Source organism: Camelus ferus, chromosome 1, assembly GCF_009834535.1.
Source record: "Camelus ferus isolate YT-003-E chromosome 1, BCGSAC_Cfer_1.0, whole genome shotgun sequence".
NCBI lineage: Eukaryota > Metazoa > Chordata > Mammalia > Artiodactyla > Camelidae > Camelus > Camelus ferus.
The window spans coordinates 116,436,704-116,452,496 of NC_045696.1; the positions used below are offsets into that span (position 1 = coordinate 116,436,704).

A 15,793-nucleotide genomic window follows, 5' to 3' on the forward strand; every position below is an offset into this window, starting at 1 on the left:
GGCACTATTCCAAGTAAAAAGAACTCAAGATATACATTACCGTCCACTGCAGACCTACTTAAGACAGGCTGTTTTGGTTAAATCTCGCACAATAGACAGCCTCTTGTTGGCATCTGAAATAAAACAGAACAAAATTCCTTTCGGAATTTGGTAGAATGTTAAATCGATTTTCCCTCAGGATGAGAGCTGCTTTTTCAGTTTGCTGTTTACTATTTATAGCCCTGTTGTGAGGACATCAGTATTGATTGTCTCGATGTGTGCTTGGGGTAAGGTATCCTGTGGTGCTCAGTCAACATTTTGCAATGAAGATGCCTTGGACCCTTGAACAGCCAGTCTTTCTGATCAACTCCCCAGTTATTAAGCAGAAGAACATTATGCGTCATGTGCAAATGGGATCTGTGGCACTTTATCCCAAGTGGCTTGTTCCAATATGGTATGTTAGTCATGGTAGTGTATCTCTGACAATCCCAGGAAGAAAAGGGAAACAGGATGTGTTACATCAGTTTTGGCATGTCAACAGTATGTTGGAAACCAAACCTGTTCCATCTCAAACCTGCTTCTGCTTGGTGACTGGTATTAACAGCCTCCCAGTCACCTGGACTTGAAAGAGCAGAATCATCTTCAACTCTTGTCCATTCTGTCATCCCAAATTCTCTACTCCCCAGATCTGAGCTCTAATCCCAGTGCCTGGGCCAAGGCAGTATTCATATAAACTGGAATTAACACACACTCATGCCTTTTCAATGCATTCTTTACACTTGAGCCCATCACTCGCCTACTCAAAAATGTTTAATTGCTAGAGTACAAATTTCTTTAACTCTAGTCCCAATCCATGTTTTTTTCATTCTATTTCTATAGCCACCTTCTCTCAAGCTCTTGCTTCATGCCCTCATCATATGCCAGTCTACTCTGTGTTCCCAGAGAGCTGCCTGTGTGTTCTCATCTTGGCACTTTGCTCTGTTCGCCGGCGACACCATTACCGCCCATCGCTGCAGGACTCACCTTGTTCAGGATGCCAGCTCCTCCGGATGGCATCTGAAGATACTTTACTGGATTTAGTTATCTTTTCCCCTGTATTTTCATGTACTTTACTCATAAGAGTTCTAATATCTATTTGCTTTATTTTGCAGTAAGAGAATGCCTAGACTTTCCTCCTCAGAGTTTTATTCACATTCAGATTTTTAAAGTTCTTAAGGGCCAGGATCATAATGTATTCATCATTTCAGTTCCTCCCAGAGGACCTTTGATTGATATGATAGGGACCCCAAAAATATTTGTGAGCTTAATTACATTTAGAATGGTGAACATTTAAGAAGACCTCACAAATAACACAAGGATGCTGAAATTTGTAAATTCTCAGGAACTTCATCGTTGTTCTGGGACATTGCTTCCTCATTCATTTACTTCTACCAGTTTTGTCTTTTAATGCACCTCCTTCAGGAGTGCCTTCCATGGTATTTATAGCGTAGTCATAATGTTTGCTTAGGGGAGTGCTGCGCCAGTGGCTAGTAGTTCTAAGATCCAGTGGTAATTTTGGGGAGGTTGAAACGCCACAGTAAAGCTTTGTTCCTGTACTGCCACTTACAGTATGCCTGTGTTTTTTCCCTAACCCCAGATAACTGAAGAGGACCGATAGTTTGATACATTTTAGTATCAAATGTGTGATCCTACTAGTGGATAAAATTTGTTAAGGAAGCTACAAAATAGATGGAGCCTAAATAAAGTTATACAGACTTGCACACTGCCCTTAGTGCTGCCTTTGCTGTCAAACCTAAACACTGAGTCACTAATTCCCAGCACCTTGCATCTCTCATCACCTCCAGCTCCCCCATATTTTCTACCTTCTCCTCCAGGAAATCTCTCTTCCCTTGTGTGGTTGAAGAATGACTCTTGGCAGAGATGGTAATGAATGGTAACATTTACTTCTAACTGGGACTGTTAACTGGGAGACAAACCAAAAGGTCATTCTAATGTAAGGAGTTGTAGGCATGGTGGCAAGGCAGTGAGGAAAAGGCAATGAAAACCTGAGCTAGTTATGTTCAAAAAGCTGGTGTCTTTGCAGGGCATCATGCAAGCCTCAGCGCAAATGTCTCCTACCGAAGGGATTTCTAAGCCCACCAATTCTAAAGTAGCTTCCCTCCATATCAACGTGTTCTGTTTACTTCACAACGCTCATCACTTATCAGGTGAAATGATCTTATTTATTGGTGTACTTGATGGTTATCTATCCCCACTAGAATATAGTCTATGAGACAGGGCTTGGTATATATTCCATTGAATTCCCAGGACTGACACAAAGTAGGAGACTCGACAGATAATTGTAAACAAAAGAACTGAATGAACCCTTATACAGACATACCTTGATTTACACATTATCAAATCATTTAAAGTGGTTAGGGGGAAAAGAATATTTATATTAACTGTCTAGAAAATTACAGTACACAGTTTTTACAAATGTGAAATAGGTTCTCCTAATCACTTAAAAAATTTTTTGGATTTTACAAGTTTATCATAGGGCACTTAAAAAAGTGGAATCTTACAAATTTCATTCAAATTCTAAGCAAGGTGTTCTATATCCCCTATATGTGTAGAAAATAATATTCACCAAATACACATTCATTAAAACCTGAAAGGGTTTAAAGAGAATTTAAAGAAAATCTCATACTTAAAAAGTTTGAATTTGCCACATTAAAGATTCAATAATACATTATTGCATAATGCATCTCAAACTTTAATATATATACTTGAAATGCTATTTAAAGCACAATTATTGAAGTGCAGGTGTTCTCAAAGATTGAGATGTTTCTTACCACAGGGGCCAAATAAAACAACGGAATTTTTGAAGTTCTTAAGCTCTGAAAGAACCACAAGCAGTGTGCATGTACTTTCACAAGGAAGGACCCAAAACTGGTGATCACCACCAGAAAGCGGCCTATTTATTCCCTGATCACCAGTGAGATTACTAGGCCCATGGCCAGGAGGAAGCCCCTGGCTGAACCCATTCTAAGGAGACTGCACTGCTTGGGAAAGCAAAGAGAAGCTAGTGATCATTTGCTCTAGTACCTAAGACCTCATCCTTCAAGTTTTCTTGCCCTCTAGATCTAGTAAAGAAGGGGGGAAAAAGAGAGCGGGTGTAAGAGAGGAGGGGGAGGTAATGAGGGAGAGGAGACAGAGAGGGAGAGAGATAGGCGGGGCCCTGCCCGAGAAAGAATTGCGCTCCAAGCCACGCCCCCGCTTCCCAGGTAACCGGGTAAACAGACCATCTTCCTTTTCCCAGTGAACTCCGCCAGCTGTTAAGTGATAGGCAGGAAGCAGTGAGCAGGAAATCCGAGTGGAAATGTGCTCTTTCGTGCGAGTAGGGTCCCCCAAAGGGTTGGGGCCCTCCAAGGGATTGGGATCTTCCCCCTAGCCAGGTACAGCTTACCCCTTAGAGAGGGGTGCCCCTGGAGGAATGAGGGTGTCTGAGAGGAATTCTCCCCTAAGCATGGAGGTGGGGCTCGCCCAGGAAGGAAAGGATGTCTTAGGAGAGAGGAGGGTCTTCGTGGGAACAAACTCTCCCACGGAGTTGGGGCTCAGAGTGGGATTAGGAAGAGAAGGTTCCCCATGTAGTAATAAATATGAGGACAGGATGGCATCACTGAAAACAAAATCTCCATCAAGCAAGAAGCTTGAAATAGGGTTAAAAAGACAGAATATTTCTGGGACCTTCATGGAGGGGAGTAATTTAGGAGTCAGCAGGGTCTTAGGCTCACAGGAAACAAAACCTTCTCTGAGAATGTTGCCAGGAGGAGTGAGTTTAGAAGGTGAGTGTTTTCTGGCAGGGTGTTCTCCTGGAAGGGTAACACAGCCTTCACTGGGCAGGGTGTGTGAAAGTCCACAGACTCTAGGAAGCAAGAAAGGTCCTGTGGCTGGTGACCCGGAAGGGTCAGAGGCTCCTGTGGGGAAGCAGCCTGCTCCGGCTATGGAACCCAGACAGGAACTGGAAAGAGAGTCCACGTGTGTGGTGACGAAGCCCAGCGCAGAGATGGAGCCTCCTGTGGAGGTGGACACGGGGCTTCCGCGACCAGAGGAGCCAGATGACACTAAGACTACAGAGCCCCAAATGGGCTTGGTGATAGAACCTCCCGGGTGCCAGTGTGCCCAGCAACCTGAAGAACAAAAAGAGGCTGCAAATATTGAACCAGGAGTCGAACCTCCAGATCGCATCAGACCCATATACTCTGGCAAGTTTTTTGATCGGATGCCTTGTTGGCCAAGTGTAAGTTTTTTCCCCAGTACTTTCCCTGTGAACAATGTATAGCCATGTCTTTATCGAGATGATAAACTAGAGAGACTGGTTTGGATGTGTGGCGTCACATAGCAAAGAATTTGTAGAGATTCTGATATTCCTTGTCCCATTGGACTCTTTCCAGCTGTTCCTCTGTCCGATCGCCTCTGACACTCTGCCTCCCTTCCTAGATGACAGCTTTGTTTTCTGTGCACATAAGTGGTTCCTCTTGATTTCTCTCTCCTTTCTCCTGTGATCTACATTTCATTCCTCAGTCTGCATTTTCTCAACCCTCTTACTGAAATACACATTTTATCCTTAATGTTCATGTACATTTTTCAGAAACTTTTTTTTTCATTCACTATTCTGTGAGTTATTTATTCTTTCCAGCAAAGACTTGTGGAGGCCATTATGCTGGGTACAGGGCACTATAAAATGAAAAGCCCATGATCCCTATCCTATGGGTTTAGGCTCTCATGCCAGTGTTGGAAACAATAACAAAACAAATATTATACAGACATCTAAATGAATAGCAACAAGTGTGATTCTTCCTTAATAGAAGTACACTTTAGTCATGGAGCTCAATGACGTTTGGACAGTTCTGTTTGGAGGCGATGGGAAAGGCTTTACAGAGCAAATAATGTTTGATCTAATTTAGAAAAGTATCAGTATTTGTCAGATGGGAAAAAGGGTTGGAGCATCTTGGGCAAAGAATGGCAAAGAGCATACCCAAAGCTTCTTGTGTTTGAGACGTGTAAGTACTTCTGTTTAGCCAACATGATGATAAAATACATGAAGAAATCAAAAGGTCCAGAATGTGGGGGTAAAACAGAAGCAATGGTAGATCTTTATGAGGGAAGAAATAAGTAAAATACGCCTTTTGGAAAGATAATTCTGATAGTGATAAAAATGGTAGACTCGAAGGAGGAGCTCCTGGATAACAGGGAAAAGTTAGAAGGCTACTCCAACATAATGATGACCTTAAATTAATGTAGAGTTAGAAAGAATAGAGAGAAGAGGGCATTTCTGGGAACTTTTTAGGAGATGGTGCTGTGAAGACTTGTCATCCAGTTGTCCATCTATGTGGTGAAAGAGGGAAGTTGATGGGTGACTTAGGAGTTTCTAGGTTGATAATGAGATCTCTTCCTGTTTGGTGGCAAATGAGCATCTGGTGTTGGCCGTCCTGAGTTTGAGATAGATACAGGATATCAGATGAAAAAGCCAGGGAGACCATCAGTAATAGGAGACAGCTGGAGCCACGAGTGGGCATGGGAGAAGAAGGTCTAGGCAAGGACCTTCAGAAACATATGAGATGGTCAGAGAAAGAAATGTCAACTAGGTGAGTTCTTGAGGACAAGGATTTTCTCTTATTTATCCTGTAGTGTCATGGCATATTACCATGCTTGGCAGATGGCAGACAGTGGTCATTCAGTAAATGTACGTTTGATCAAAGGAAGGCAGGCTGGATGATTAAATGGGAGAAAGAACAGTCAGAGAAGAAAGAGGTGAGTCTGAGACAGTGGTATTGAGCAACATAAGTATTCTGGGAATGAAGGATTCCATACAATGAGATTTGAGAACACAATTCAGCTGAAGTGGTCACAGGGATTCTGCAGAATGTTTTCTGCATCTGCAGACTTCTCTTCCCCCTGGATTCCGGGTGTTTTCTTTTTTCTTTTTTAAAAATCTGACCCACTTTGCTTTCTGGTTCCCTTATTGGATTTCCCCAGCCACTCTCTTCTCACTTGACTACGACTGCTTCCCTTTCTGGATTGGTTCTCCAGTCTAAGGCTTCAGACTTGATCTCACACAGAAGCTGATACAGGCTTCCAGTTTCCCCATACAGGCAATTCTAAAACCTCTGCTTCCTCCTGCCCCTCACACCCTCCTTTCTAAATGTGATCCGACAGGGAAGAGAGTTTCAAGGAGAAAGTGACCAGCAGTGTTAAAATATCTCTGATAGATACGTAGAATAAAGATGCATTCACTTTGGCCTTTAAGGGAATTAGAAACATTGTTAAAATGGCATGATGGAGGGACATTTCAGATTCCAGTACACTGAAGAGTGAAATTAGAGTTGAAGAAAACTCCTGTGAATTTTTTTTTTCCCTTAAGAAGTGTGGCAGTGAAGAGAACAGAGTAAAGATTCTATTTAGGAATATTTTTAATTTTTAGTTAAATTTTTTAAATTGAAGTATAATCGGTTTATAATGTGTTAATTTTTGGTGTACAGCATAGTGTTTCAGTTATACATACATATATATATATATATATATATATATATATATATATATATATGTATGTATATTCCCTTTCATATTCTTTTTCATTATAGGTTATTACAAGATATTGAATACAGTTCCCTGTGCTAGACAGTAGGACCTTGTTGTTTTTCTATTCTGTACATAGTAGTTTTAGTATCTGCAAATCTCAAATTCCCAATTTATTCTTCCCCCCTGGTAACCATAAGTTTGTTTTCTATGTCTGTGAGTTTGTTTCTGTTTGGTAAATAATATTTGTGTCATTTTTTAAAGATTCCACATATAAATGATATGTCTTTCTCTTTCTGGCTTACTTCACTTAGTATAACAATCTCCAGATCCATTCCTGTTGCTGCAAATGGCATTACTTCATTCTTTTTTATGGCTGAGTAGTATTCCATTACATCTATACCACATCATCTTTATCCAGTCATCTGTTGATGGACATTTAGGTGGCTTCCATGTCTGGGCTGTTGTGAATAGTGCTGCTATGAACACTGGGGTGCATGTATCTTTTCGAATTATAGTTTCTTCCAGATAGATGTGGGATTGCTGGATCACAGGGTAAGTCTGTTTTTAGTTTTTAAAGGTATTTTTATTTGTTTAGCCAATCAGTAGAGGAGTTTGAGATAATGCAAAGGAGATAATGGCCATAACTAGATTCCAGATACCCAGGAGGGTATGGAAATAGGATCATAGGCCAGAGGAGAGATTAGCCTTGGCTAGAAATGAGGCCCTTTTAAAAATAATTTTTTAAATATTAAAATGTCTACTTTTACTATAAAACGAAGATACCATTATAGGAAATTTAGAAAACAGGAATGAAAACACCCCTAATCTCATCACCGTAACGCTTTGCCTACTAGCACTCTGCAGCATTCACGTTAGTTAACAGTTATTGGTGGCTTTGCTATTTCAACATCACTACTCATGAGCTCTTTACAGGTGAGGAAACTGAGGCAAATTAAATAATCTGGCCAAAGTCTTACAGCTAAGAAGTGGCAGCCCCAGGATTTGAAGTCACCATTTCCAGTTCAAGAGGCTGAGTTCTTAACTGCACTGCACTTCCTGACACTTCCCTCCAATTTCACTTTTATGTAGCTGATACAGCAAGCATAAGAATTGTCTTGATTTTTCACTTACTATTATTTAATAATTTTTTTATATTATTACAGAGAACTTAAAAGATCTTTTAGTGATTAAATAAGGACAAGATTTCTTTAAGCCAATATATACTTCTTTAGTTAACTCACTTCCTCTTGTTGGATATTAATTTTTTTCCCATATTTTTGTGTAAAAATAGTCTATGAACTTCTTTATGCACATGTCTTAGAATATTTCCTTAGCATAGAGTTTCAGCAGAAGCCAAAGGATGGATTATTTTCTAATTCTTGTTGCCAAATCCCTTCCTAAAAGATTGTACCACTAAAGTTTAAAAATTAATGATTTGCAAGACACTGTTTTAATTCACATTTATTTGATTTATAATAAGATTGAAAATTGTTTCGTTTTTAGTTTTTATAGCTGGTCCTCTTGCTGAACTCTGATCAATCTTTTTTTTTCTTTTAAACGTTTTTTTAATTGAGTTATAGTCACTTTACAATGTTGTGTCAAATTCCAATGTAGAGCACAATTTTTCAGTTATACATGAACATACATACATTCACTGTCACATTCTCTTTCGTTGTGAGCCACCACAAGATCCTGTATATACTTCCCTGTGCTACACAGTACAAGCTTGTTTATCTAGCCTACATTTTGAAATCCCAGTCTGTCCCTTCCCACCCCTCATCCCCTGGGCAACCACAAGTTTGTATTCTATGTCTATGAGTCTGTTTCTGTTTTGTATTTATGTTTTTTGGGTTTTTTTTTTTTTTTTTTTTTTTTTTTTTTTTTTTTAGATTCCGCTTATGAGCAATCTCATATGGTATTTTTCTTTCTCTTTCTGGCTTACTTCACTTAGAATGACATTCTCCAGGAACATCCATGTTGCTGCAAATGGCGTTATGTTGTCAGTTTTTATGGCTGAATAGTATTCCATCATATAAATATACCACATCTTCTTTATCCAGTCATCTGTTGATGGACATCTAGGCTGTTTCCATGTCTTGGCTATTGTAAATAGTGCTGCTATGAACATTGGGGTGCAGGTGTCATCATGAAGTAGGGTTCCTTCTGGATATATGCCCAGGAGTGGGATTCCTGGGTCATATGTTAAGTCTATTCCTAGCCTTTTGAGGACTCTCCATACTGTTTTCCACAGTGGCTGCACCAAACTGCATTCCCACCAGCAGTGTAGGAAGGTTCCCTTTTCTCCACAGCCTCTCCAGCATTTGTCATTTGTGGACTTTTGAATGATGGCCATTCTGACTGGTGTGAGGTAATTGCTTACCATTATTTCTTTTGGATTTTCTAGGTAGACAATCATATTGACACTTCTGTTTTTCCCTCTTTAGTATACATAGCTCTTATTTCAATTTCCTATATCACTGCATTGCCTATGATAAATAAGATAATATTGAAAGGTCTCTTTTCAAACTTTAATGGGAATGATTCTAATGGTTCACTGTTAAGTATTATTTTTGCTGAAGATTTTTGGTCTATCAAGTTAAGGACACCCATATCCATTCTTAGTTTGCTAAGAATGTTTAAAAATCAGGAATAGAGCTTCAACCATGAAGAGCTTTCTCCACATTTGTTGAAATACATCTTTTCTGAATTAACATGATTAATTTTCTAATAGTGAACTATCTTCATATTTTGGGGCTAAGCCCTACTGGGTTGTCATATTATTATTATAATGTATTCTTGGATTTGACTTCCAGTTTTTCACTAGGAGTTTTGCATCTATGACCCCATGTAATATTGGACAGTAGTTTTCCTTTTTGTGTTTTCTTTGAGTTTGGTATTAGGGTAATGCTAGTACATGAATAGAATTGACAAGTCTTCCATCAAGCCATCCCTTGATCACCATTAATGCACTGACTATAACAGAAACCTTGGGGTTATTAAGACAAAACAAGTGAACTTTACAAAGTGCATTGGTAAATGGTATTGAGCCCTGAAGTACCAAGAGGAAGAAGGAAGGAAAGATTCAAAGAAAGTTTTAAAAAAATTATTCTGTCTACAATGACTAGATAGTATGTCAGGCGCTAGGGCTGCAAAGATGAAAAATGATACAGTATCTGCTTTCAAAAAACTTACAGTCTAGAGACTTGAGCCCAATAGACAAATGATTTCACAATATGGTAAATGTCATGCAAAGGGATGCCTTAATTTTTTTTCCTGTTGTGCACCCAGAGAACCTGATGGCTATGTGGGGATGGGTAGAGGCGAAAGGGTCACCCATTTGTAAATCTTGTGAGAACTAGACAGTCATTCAAACCCTGTTTTGAAACAAAAAAGGCACAACGACTCATTTTGTCTGAATTCGCAAAGAGCTATTCTCTGCAGAATTCTGAGAAGTGGGTGGTTTCAACTGCATAACGGGTTCAGGGCCTTCTGGGCAGAAAGATTGATGCTATCACGCCTAACTTTTTTGCTGAGATATTCAGAGTTAGGGATATCTACCAGGAAAACAGTGATCTTGGCCAAGGCACAGTGGGAGAGATAGGACCACTGTCCTAGCCCATACTGAGTTTGGAGAGTGGAAGGTGACATGATGATTATGGGTCAGTGGGTCTTCAGCAGCTGAAAATGGGCTGGTATCAACCTTCCTGAGTTGACTTGAACCATGGTAACCAATCTTGTGAGAAATAAAAAAAGGTACTTGGTCACTGAAAACTGTAATACTGGGGGCTGAGTATAGGTGGCCAAGTGAGGTGGCACTGGTGTAGCTGGGAACTGAGGAAGGAGGTGGCTGAGGGAGGTGGTCAGTGAAGCTGGGAGCTGATAACATCCAGAGGCAGATAAGTAAATATACTGAGGACCATAGAAGCCAGGTTTCTTACTGGTAGAGAAACCAGTTACAAATACAAAAAGGAGAAGGGTAGAAGGAATCCTGTTGTGTTGGATTGTAATTGGAGGTACTGGTGGAAACCATGTCAAAATCCACATCTGTGTATCTAAACTAGACACATTTAACAGAATATTACAGGATTGATACAGATGCAAGGGGGGGCCGGTATACACACACATTTCCTAGCTCTGTCCTGTAAGAGGACCTAAAAGAAACAATGTTTATCTGGTAGCAGTGAGCACACTAGAACCCAGATCTCGATTTCTAAATATTATTTTCTATTAAAAGGAATCAGGACCCTTTGGAGGAATGGCTGACTCTAGGGCTGGTGTAGCACAGTATGTACTTGGAACACCTTAGAGAGCCAAAAAGTAAGAAAATTCTCAAAGAATAATGCAGATATGGCAAAGGAAGTGCAGAAACAAGCTTGAAGGGGCCCCCAATGGCCCAAACTGTTATACTCTGAGCACTGAATAAAATTATCTTTGACTATAAGGGGAAGGGGGAGGGATAAATTAGGAGTATGGGATTGACAGATAACACACTATCATATGTAAAATAGATAAACAACAAAGACTTACTGTATAGCACAGGGAACTGCATTCAGTATCTTGTAATAACCTGTAAGTGGAAAAGAATAAAAAAATGCGTGTGTGTGTGTGTGTGTGTATATATATATATATATCTCCAAATCACTTTGCTGTACACCTGAAACTAACATAATATTGTAAATCAACTATATTTCAATTTTTAAAAAATTCCCATTGAATAAAATAGAAATCCATGACTCCATACTGATATAATACATCAATGATTGAATAAATAGCAAGAAAAGAAAGTTTCTTTGCAGTATAATGCCAATTAATAAGTGTAGATGGAATGATGGAATTAGAAAGTCATCATTTGGTGACTGTCATAGTAGTAATGGTTTAAGCAAAAATCATCAATGGATATTAAAACAGCAGGTAAAAGTTTAGTGAGGAACTGGGTATTTACACAGAATAATGATTCATGACAAATTTTACAGCAGAGAATCCCAGCAGGCTTTACCTTCAATGAGTGATCAAAGTTAACACTACTAGTCATAGGACAAGTTGACAGCACGTACTCCCTGATGGAAGAACACAGCATCGTTTCTGTGATTATCTCTAACAAAAATGTGTAACTTTAACTCTAATCACACCCAAATTGGGGCACATTTAACAAAATAACTAGCCTATACTAAAAAATGTCAAGGTCATAAAAGACAAGAAAACATTAGGAACTGACTAAAGGAGACAGAAGAGACGTGAGGACTAAATGCTGTGCGTGTGTGCTGGCTACCCAGGTGCCTGGATCCTGACTCCCTTCAAGAGGACCTGCTGTGGGGCATGTAGCCAGTTGACAGCCTCTACCTGCTGCCCTCAGGGACCTACGGCCGTGGTAACTAGCCGGCCACGCTCTCAGTGATGGAGCTCAGTAGGGACTCTAGAACTGAACCTGTTTACCCAACACAGACTCCTTAAATGGGAAATACAGTTTCAGAGACCATGCATTGACCTGGCCAAAGTGTTCTCAGAACCATGCTGTGTTCTGAAGCCCTTCCTTCTTAATACTGCCTTCCTGCTCTCCTTTCAAAGGTGTCATGGTCTGAAATCTCCCCCTGCCTACACCGCCCTCATCTGTCACAGGTGTTTTTCTTCCTAAGTCTCTTGTATGGCTAATCGTGGTGTCTGCTTCTCAAAGGAAAAACACAATCACACTTGTGACCCATGGATTTGCTCCTTTTACGATAAAAGACAGTATTAGGGTAATTGGTGATATCTGAAAGGGGTCCTTACATTAGATACTACTATTATATCCATGCTAATTTCCTGATTTTTGTGGCCTGTAGTGGTTGTTTTTTTTAAGATAATAGAAATAAAAGAAAATAGAAGAGACAACAGTTTAAAATTTTCAATATACTTTAGAAAATAGGAAGATTTTCAATACACTTTAGAAAACAGAATAGGGAGTTACAGCAACTGATTTTGCAGGAGAAAATGCAATCTGACGGAAACCAGGTAGAAATTTCCACCAGAAATGATCCAGTTTGCCTGGATCAGCCCTTGGAAGAAGATGTAGTAAAGCTTGAAGCTGAAAACTGAAGGATTGGTTCAAAGTCTGAATTCAGCGTAGCTGGGTTTCTGGTTCCCCTCCATCCTATGCTACCCTGATTCCCTACATCTTTGCACCAGCTCCTGCTCCCTTCTACCAGAACTGGATTTATTTTTCCAACAGGGTTTTTGGAGTCGAAAGACACCAAGCCCAAGGAAAAGCAGAGGGGCAGCTCCAGGCTGAAAATGGGGCATTGTAAAATGTACTTTCTGTGATGCGATTTCCTTAGCTTCCTCTCCCAATAGGCCCCTAGAGGGCAAGTAGCCAGTGTAAAGCCAGCTCTTCCATCAGTTGGCAGTGCAGAGAGAGGCAGGAGAGCATTGGGAATAAGAGCAGAGATTTGGAAGCCAGCCTACTTGTGTTCAGAGATCTGCCCATATATGAGCAGTGTAACCCTGTTACAATGGGGAGGCTAATAGTACCTACCTCACAGAAATCATTATGTATTAAAGAATTAATACAAAGCCCTTAAAACAGTGTCCAGCATATCCTATGTGCTTTATAATCATTAGCTATTATTACCATCATTACTATCTTTTGGAAATTCTGAATAGCCTAGAGGGAAAAACAAATGACATTAGGGACCCTACCAAAATAAAGACTGCTTCATCATCTGATCATCTTATAGGAAAGCCCAAGAGTCAACAAGCCCTGTGCACACGGAGCTACATAGTCCCTGTGGAGCCTAACTTTGATCTGTTGATCCGACGCCAGCTGGAAGGGAGAGGCTGAAACAAGCTGACAGAAAACCCAGAGGGGACAGGGAAGATGTAAGCACACAGAAAAGTAACCTGAGAGATAAAAGATGCTGCATCCAGAAGACAAGATTGGAACTTTGACAATAACAGCCAAGGAAGAAGATAGAACATTTTAGAACTTAAGTGTGACAGGCTAAATAAAAATTCAACAGAGGATTGCAGAATGAAGTCAAAGACATTTCCTGGACATTAAAACAAATGCCCTTGAGGCAAACGGAAGTCTCATAGAAGATCATTGTTCCCTTTCTCAGGTTAGGGGGTCACTAGGATCAACTCAAGGTGGCTGTTAAAACTGCTCCTAAGTTCTGTCCTGGCTCTGCACACAATTGATTCTCTTATTTCTAGCGTACCTATCACTTGAAGGTACCATATTTTATTTAACCATTTGCCTATTGTTGTGTATTTAGTATGTTTATATTTATATAAATAAAACATAAGTTCCTTCTGTTTGTCTCTTACTGGACCACATGAAAAATCACACAGCAGATTTTCACCAAACTTGGAGAGTATGTTTGGTGTGAATGAAAAATACTGCAAACTATATCAGTAAACAAAGAATGCGGAAGTCACCAAGTCATCAGCGGCTGCCACCCCCCCCCCCACCAAGTGAAGACAAGCCTGCAGCCTGGCCTCTGCAGCCACTCACAGTGGTGCCCTCTGAGGGGACTCAGAATAAGAAAGGACAGGATACTGGCCCTAGATAGCTAGGTGCTTGTCAAAGGAATGAATTCAATGAGCCCAAATGTTTGCTCCCTCCCACACATAGAAAAGGGCTAAATTCTTTAACTTGAGATGCCTGGTTTTCTTCAGTTAACAAGTAATCTTTTAATATTCCAACTACCTGGTCTTTGTTGTAAAACTCTTATGTATCTTAGCTCCTTCCCTACCTCTTTGGAGCGGTCCCTCAGAGCGATCTGAGAGGCTGTCATCCTGGCTCGAGTCCTCCCGCCAAATAAAACATAACTTTCAACTTTTAGGCTATGCATTTATTTCAGTCAACAATGGCCAGGTTCAAAGTGCAGACTATAAATAATTGAGTATGTTCATGTTGTGGAGCTTGGTGGAGAAACTATAGGGGAGGAAAAATAATTTCCCCTCACCTTCTGAGTTCTTGGCTGAGACTTCCTGAGACAAAAGACAGGTTAATAAGAGGAAAACAAACACATTTATTAACATGGAGACCTCATGTATACATGGGAGATACCCAGGAAAACTGAGTAATCCCCAAGATAGCCCAAGCCACCACTTTAAATACCATCTTTAGCTAAAGACAAAAAAATAAGATGTTGGGGCAAAAGTAGGGCCAGCTGTGGGAGGTTACCAGGGAAAGCATGCTAAACAAGGGTAAGATTTCTTATGTAGGTTAAATCAGTGCCTTCTCTACTGATAAAAGTTTCTGGCCACTTAGAATCAACCTTCTCTTTCTGGTACAGACAGGGAGACACCTTTATAAATGATTTCCTTTGTGAAATGTAAATGTTCCTTAGAAAAGGGTAATTTCAACTCTGTTTACAGAGCTTCTCTCATGTCTGCTGTTTCTTAAAATAATTGGTTCAAAATGATCCTTATCTCAAGGAGGCATATTTTGGGTGGCAAATTCTGCTCCCCTTCACACCTCAAACTGATGAACAGGCATCCTTAAGAACAACTGAAATAAAAAGAGATCCATGACTGAAGGAGATGGGGAGACATCACACATATTATGACACTGCAGACAGGAAACAGACACAATGGCTTCCATTTTTGTGTCCCAGTCAAATGGCCTGAGGACATCAAAACCTGATTACAGACCCTAATTTGCAATCAAATTACTTTTACAGGGGGCAACTCTGTAAAGAATACCAAGGGCATTTCTGTCCAATAGAATGTTTACAATGGTAGAAACCTAGAGTACCCACTGTCAAACACGTGGAAGGGAAGCAGATGAGGGACAAGTAAAGTTATCTATCAGGCCATGGACTGATTGGTCCATCAGTCCATCCAAGTAAGTGAAGTAAGTGAAGTAAGCCAGAAAGAGAAAGAAAAATACCATATGATATCACTTATATGTGGAATCTTAAAAAAAAAAAAAGACACAAATAAACTTATTTACCAAATAGACTCACAGACATACAAAACAAACTTATGGTACCAGAGGGGAAAGAGGGAAGGAAGGGATAAATTGGAGGTTCAAGATTTACAGATACTAACTACTATGTGTAAAATAGATAAACAACAATGTCCTACTGTATAGCACAGGGAACTAGAGTTAATAACTTTTAATAGCCTATAATGAAAAAGAACATTTATTTATGTATAACTGAATCACTAGGCTGTACACCAGAAACTAACACAACATTGTAAATTGACTACATCTTAATTTTAAAAACACTCAAAAAAAATTAAAATAAAAGAATGGCTGGAGATTCTATAA

The 15,793-nt window shown here is 39.9% G+C and overlaps 1 protein-coding gene across 1 annotated transcript in view; it reads left to right on the forward strand.

Moving 5' to 3' along the window:
• Window positions 1–3,337: 3,337 nt before the first annotated feature.
• Window positions 3,338–15,793, forward strand: part of EFHB (EF-hand domain family member B) — a 45,075-nt gene continuing 32,619 nt past the window's right edge. Inside the window, 1 exon segment of the mRNA XM_032488724.1 lies at window positions 3,338–4,258. Within this exon segment, the coding sequence (XP_032344615.1) occupies window positions 3,338–4,258 (921 nt within the window).